This window comes from Pristis pectinata, chromosome 26 (genome assembly GCF_009764475.1).
Source record: "Pristis pectinata isolate sPriPec2 chromosome 26, sPriPec2.1.pri, whole genome shotgun sequence".
Classification (NCBI taxonomy): domain Eukaryota; kingdom Metazoa; phylum Chordata; class Chondrichthyes; order Rhinopristiformes; family Pristidae; genus Pristis; species Pristis pectinata.
Window position 1 is genome coordinate 28,428,813 of NC_067430.1, and position 6,320 is coordinate 28,435,132.

Genomic DNA, 6,320 nt, shown 5'->3' on the forward strand with positions numbered 1-6,320 from the left:
GCGGGCGGAGACTGCTGTTTACCATCCAGCCGGCTATCCCGCCCCGGGGGCCCGCGGAGGCGGGGTTTTCCCAGGCTGCCGAGGCTCAACCCACGCCGACCCGCACCGAGGCCACAACCCAGTCAACAAGCCTTTACTTTTAACCATTGCAGCGCCGATTGTTTTCCCAGCAACTTATGCACCCTGTAAATGCAACGACCGAACCCACGAACAGAACTAAAAGTCATGCATTTGCTTCTCACAGCAATCTCATACAAACACTCTCCAAATAAAACAGATTTACCAATTAAATAACAATCGAACAAGTGCTACCAGATCTGCGTGGTGTTTCTAACATTTTTTATATTCATTTCGGATTTCCAGTATTTTGCATCTCAGCCATTCGCTCTGGGCTAGAATGCTAAGTATAGACGCGACCTGACGAAAGATCCACACCCAAAGTATAAATTTATCTCTGCATTAATTCTAACTGACTTTTTGAGTTTGCTTCCCGTATCTTCGTTTCATTTTTACAATTTATACACTGTAGAATTCCAATGTCCTTTCCGTTTCAAGGGTGCAGGGAACAAGTGCACCGAATGCACATTAGAAATTACAGTCACCAATACAAATAAAAGGCTTCTAGGCTAGCACTACATTGCAAACTGTTCAATTTTAGTCGACTAGATAGGCATATGGAGGAATTTAAAATAGAGGGATATGTGGGAGGAAGGGGTTAGATAGTCTTAGGCGAGGTTTAAAGGCCGGCACAACACTGTGGGTCGAAGGGCCTGTATTGTGCTGTGCTGTTCTATGTTCTATGAATTTCATTCACTTGTCAGAGGGCAGTAAAGCTTATTTATTGTGCATAAGCTCTCTTCTCTCCTCTTCCATCGGGTAGAAGATACAGGAGCCTGAGGGCACGTACCACCAGACTTAAGGACAGCTTCTACCCCACTGTGAGAAGACTATTGAACGGTTCCCTTATAGGATAAAATGGACTCTGACCTCACCATCTACCTTGTTGTGACCTTGCACCTTATTGCTCTGCACTTTCTCTGTAGCTGTGACACTTTATTGGTATTGGTTTATTATTGTCACTTGTACTGAGGTACAGTGAAAAACTTGTCTTTGCATACAGATCGTACAGGTCAATTCATTACACAGTGCAGTTACGTTGAGTTAGTACAGAGTGCATTGATGTAGTACAGGTAAAAACAGTAACAGTACAAAGTGTCACAGCATTTTTACCTGTACTACCCCAATGCACTCTGTGCTAACTCAATATAACTGCAGTGTAATGAATTGACCTGTATGATTGGTTTGCAAGACAAGTTTTTCACTGTACCTCGGTACAAGTGACAATAATAAACCAATATTTTTGGTATTGATAAGATTTCTTTATTAGTCACATGTACATCGAAACACAGTGAAATGCATGTTTTTTGCATAGCGATTTGGGGGACAGCCCGCAAATGTGGCCACGCTTCTGGCGCCAACACAGCAAGCCCACAACTTCCTAACCCGTACGTCTTTGGAATGTGGGAGGAAACCGGAGCACCCGGAGGAAACCCACGCAGACACGGGGAGAACGTACAAATTCCGTACAGGCAGCAGCGGGAATTGAACCTGGGTCGCTGGTGCTGTAATAGCGTTACGCTGACCGCTTTGCTGCTGGAGGTGCTTATTGCACCAATACCAGTGCGTTGCACGGGTAAAAGTTGGGTAACCCTGAGCAATCTATCTTGGGGGGGGGGGAGATAATTGCATCAGGTGGAGATTGAGCAGGTAAATGGTTAAGCTGCGGGGGGGGTAATTGCATCGGGTGGAGATTGAGCAGGTAAATGGTTAAGCTGCGGGGTGGGGGGGGTAATTGCATCGGGTGGAGATTGAGCAGGTAAATGGTTAAGCTGCGGGGGGGTAATTGCATCGGGTGGAGATTGAGCAGGTAAATGGTTAAGCTGCGGGGTGGGGGGGGTAATTGCATCGGTGGAGATTGAGCAGGTAAATGGTTAAGCTGCGGGGCGGGGGGGGTAATTGCATCGGGTGGAGATTGAGCAGGTAAATGGTTAAGCTGCGGGGCGGGGGGGGTAATTGCATCGGGTGGAGATTGAGCAGGTAAATGGTTAAGCTGCGGGGCGGGGGGGGTAATTGCATCGGGTGGAGATTGAGCAGGTAAATGGTTAAGCTGCGGGGCGGGGGGGGTAATTGCATCGGGTGGAGATTGAGCAGGTAAATGGTTAAGCTGCGGGGCGGGGGGGGTAATTGCATCGGGTGGAGATTGAGCAGGTAAATGGTTAAGCTGCGGGGCGGGGGGGGTAATTGCATCGGGTGGAGATTGAGCAGGTAAATGGTTAAGCTGCGGGGCGGGGGGGGTAATTGCATCGGGTGGAGATTGAGCAGGTAAATGGTTAAGCTGCGGGGCGGGGGGGTAATTGCATCGGGTGGAGATTGAGCAGGTAAATGGTTAAGCTGTGGGGCGGGGGGGTAATTGCATCGGGTGGAGATTGAGCAGGTAAATGGTTAAGCTGCGGGGCGGGGGGGGTAATTGCATCGGGTGGAGATTGAGCAGGTAAATGGTTAAGCTGCGGGGCGGGGGGGGTAATTGCATCGGGTGGAGATTGAGCAGGTAAATGGTTAAGCTGCGGGGCGGGGGGGGTAATTGCATCGGGTGGAGATTGAGCAGGTAAATGGTTAAGCTGCGGGGTGGGGGGGGTAATTGCATCGGGTGGAGATTGAGCAGGTAAATGGTTAAGCTGCGGGGCGGGGCGGGGGGGGGGGGAGACGCGGCGGCACGTGCTCCGGGGGCTGACACCGGCCGCCTCGCGCGCCGACAGACGTCACCTGTCAGCACTGATTCAGCCCGGGCGGCTTGATTGACAGCTCCGGCTCCCGGCGGCCAATCGCAGCGCGCCTGGCCCCGGCCGCCGGCCTCCCATTGGCTGCCGGGCGACGTCCCCCCCCCCACACACCCCGCCTCGCGTGCCGCGCGCCGATTTTTTTCTCCCCCCCTCTTCCCCCCCCTCCCGCCCGCAACACCCGGGTGATTGACAGCTCGCGGGGGCCGCGGCCAATGGCAGCCTGGGACGGCGGCCCCACGAGGGGGGCGGCCGCACATTCTGCGCGCCCATTGGCTGGTGCAAGTGTGGGAAAGAATCTTGAGCCGGTTTCACACGAGCAGGGCTGGGGCGCCGGGCTATAAATACAGGCCGGCTGCAAATCACTCACCACTCAATGCAGTACTGTATGGGAGGAGGTTGTGTTTGCAAAAAGCTGGTGCATCGGAAGCAGCTTTAAATTACTGGGAGCCACTGTTGCAATTACTTTAAGGACGTCTTTACATTGCATTCCTCCCGCCGATCTCATAGTAAGAACTTGCTTTAAAAAAATGCCAGCTGACACCATAGAGAAATCTTCCATTTCCCCCATAGTCGGGGTTTCTGCAACTTCTCCGCAAACTCCGGATAAACCCAAAAGTGCAAGTGACAATAGAAAGGTAAATGCATTTACTGGGGTGAATGTGTTTTCCGAATTTTGATTGCCAGCTTTAAAATTAATCTGGCCTCTCTGCATTTTGACTGTTTGTTTAAAAAGTAATTTATTGTCTTTCACCAACAGTCTTCCAAACCCATCATGGAAAAGCGGCGCAGAGCGAGAATCAACGAAAGCCTGACTCAGCTGAAAACTTTGATCCTGGATGCACTGAAGAAAGATGTAAGTTAGCATCGGCCTCTGAACGGTTTGCTCTTGCGCTGAGATGTGGATGTGTGCGGACTGTCAATGATCTGAAAACTTGTTTCCATTGTAGAGTTCCAGACACTCGAAGTTAGAGAAAGCGGACATCCTTGAAATGACAGTGAAGCACCTGCGGAATCTTCAACGTGTGCAGATGACTGGTACGTTGTCTAATGAACTGGCTAACTGAAGCAACAGTATCCCCTCCTAATACTTGCCAATGCACATACAAGTTTACAAACTTTTATTGTTGGGAAAGTTTTTCCCAACTTTTAAATTGCAGATCATTAAGTTGTTTTTCTCTCATTTTCCCTGCAGCGGCCCTGACCGCCGATCCAACGGTCCTGGGTAAATACAGAGCCGGGTTTAATGAGTGCATGAACGAGGTGACTCGCTTCCTCTCCACCTGCGAAGGGGTTAACGCTGATGTCCGGAGCCGGCTCCTCAGCCACTTGTCCAGCTGCTTGGGGCACATGGTGGCGATGAACTACCCGCAGCCTCCCTCCAACCCTGCGTCCGTCCCCGGAGGTCACCTCGCCCAGCCGCTGCACGTCCAGCTCCCAGCTACGGTCCCGGTCAACGGCGGAGTGGGGATGCCTTGCAAACTCAGCCCGGCCGAGGCCGTCTCGCCCAAGGTCTACGGGGGCTTCCAGCTTCTGCCCGCTGCCGACGGACACTTCGCCTTCCTCATCCCCAACCCTTCCTTCTCCTCCTCGGGCGGACAGATCGGAAGCGGACCTGTCATTCCCCTCTACGCCAATGCAAACATCCCGGGCAATGCAAACTCCTCGCTGCCTCCCACTTCCAAGCTGGCTGGATCCCCCGTGCAAGGATTAACCTCGGTGTCATTCGGGCCCAGCGTTATGACCGCAGTGTCCCAGAGCCACAGCCCTTTGGGAGTAAACACAGGTCCCGAAAGCTCGGAGTCCGTCTGGAGACCTTGGTGATCCCAAGACGGCTTTGGACTGACCAGTTAAACCTGTTCCATTGTTCGGGACATCTGTACTTATCATAATAAGAGATATTTATTTCGATGTATATAGACTACCCGGTTGATCTTCGTATAACTTGCAAATCTTAAAATATTTTACTGTGCAGGAGTATTGTAATTTGATTTGTTTTATAACCTGTTTCAATAATAGGTGCGATATACCAAAGTTTTTTTTGTAAATTTGCCTCTTTTGACAGAAGTAAATAAAACCATTCTTGTTCGTGTAAAAAAAAATGTCCCTTGCTGTTAAGACAACTTAAGAAGCTCTCACTTGGTTACCGTGTACTGCCGGGACCGAATGGCTTGGAGTTAAAAGTTACTGTAGTTTGCTGTTACATGTAGACCAGACCGGCTGGAGATGGTACACTGCCTTAGAAGGGAAGCAAATCTTCCTTAGTTTCAGAGATGTCACTTTTGTATTGCAGAATTAATTAACTCTTGCACATTCTGAAGTGGGGTTTGAACACTTGCTCCCGAGCAGAAGCTGGGGAGTTACTGGGCCAATAACGCCACTGCACTGTTCAATGGATTTTCCAGTCCACGGTGAGATCGGTGTTGGTCTTGGAGGAATGGAATAAGAGCAGGTGAAATTTCCCGCGCACCCATTATATGCATCACTCTTCCCAACAATGGTTGCAGACAGGTTTCAATGCACGCTAACTGGGACAGTTGGGAAGAATATAAGGCAATTTTTAAAGAGGGATTTGCAATAAATTTTAAGGATAATCAGCGCCATCTGCCAAGCAGTTTTGACAAAAGCCTTTATTTCCTGCATCAACACGTTTTCATCTGTATGCAGAAAATCGCAAAAGGCGGGAAATGTCTGAACATTGTCCCGAAGAATGGATGGCCGACTAAAAGGCGGGGAAATCCATCTCCATTGAATAATAGCAATTAAAAGTGAAGTATCAAAAGAAGCTCATCAAGTATGCAGCGGGTTGATCACAGCGGCGAGGGTCATTGATGTCCTTGGGAATGTAATGCTGAGGTTAACAACTCCCAGCGGAGTGCCACACTCCGGGACAGCGGTTACACGAGCTAGACAGAGCAGCAAGAGGATGCAGTGCTCCGGGACCCTTGCACACTCCCTGCTCTGTGTTCACACTCCTTCCCTTAGAGTTAAAAATACTTTTCAAAGATCATTAATCTCCATGTAGCAAAGTGTAAAGGAATCTTAAAAGTTTATTAATTAACATCTGTCAAACTAAATTAGATAAAATGCCGGAGGGAAGGAACCAACATTAATAGGTGGGAGATTACAAAGGTTCTACACATGCATAGATGCTAAATTGATGCATGTAGGGCAAGGATTGCAAAATTTTGCAGACCTGGTTACATTTTAACTGACAGCCGCACGTAATTTATGATACACTAATAATTCTTACGGGGGTGGGGGGAATAAAAAAGAATAATCGCTTTTGTGTTTGGGTGGGTCGAGTCTGTGATACCTGAGTGTATTTGTAGGCAGTGGGAGGGGATTCAGTGGACGGGCAGAGTCCCGAATGTCTGACAGATTTACAAAATTCTTCAAGAGGTTCGCAGGGAGGATGTTTCCCCTCACCCTCCCGGCCCAGCGGTCCAGAACTAGGGGGTCAAAGTCTCGGAATCAGGATTA

At 49.6% G+C, this 6,320-nt stretch overlaps 1 protein-coding gene across 1 annotated transcript; it reads left to right on the forward strand.

The window, feature by feature from the left end:
- The first annotated feature begins 3,212 nt into the window (after window positions 1–3,212).
- her9 (hairy-related 9) lies at window positions 3,213–4,943 on the forward strand. The gene is made up of 4 exons (XM_052039306.1): window positions 3,213–3,475; window positions 3,598–3,693; window positions 3,788–3,875; window positions 4,033–4,943. Exons 1-4 carry the CDS (start codon window positions 3,368–3,370, stop codon window positions 4,659–4,661), a joined length of 921 nt encoding a protein of 306 aa, XP_051895266.1. The 5' UTR covers window positions 3,213–3,367; the 3' UTR covers window positions 4,662–4,943.
- The last annotated feature ends 1,377 nt before the right edge of the window (window positions 4,944–6,320 follow it).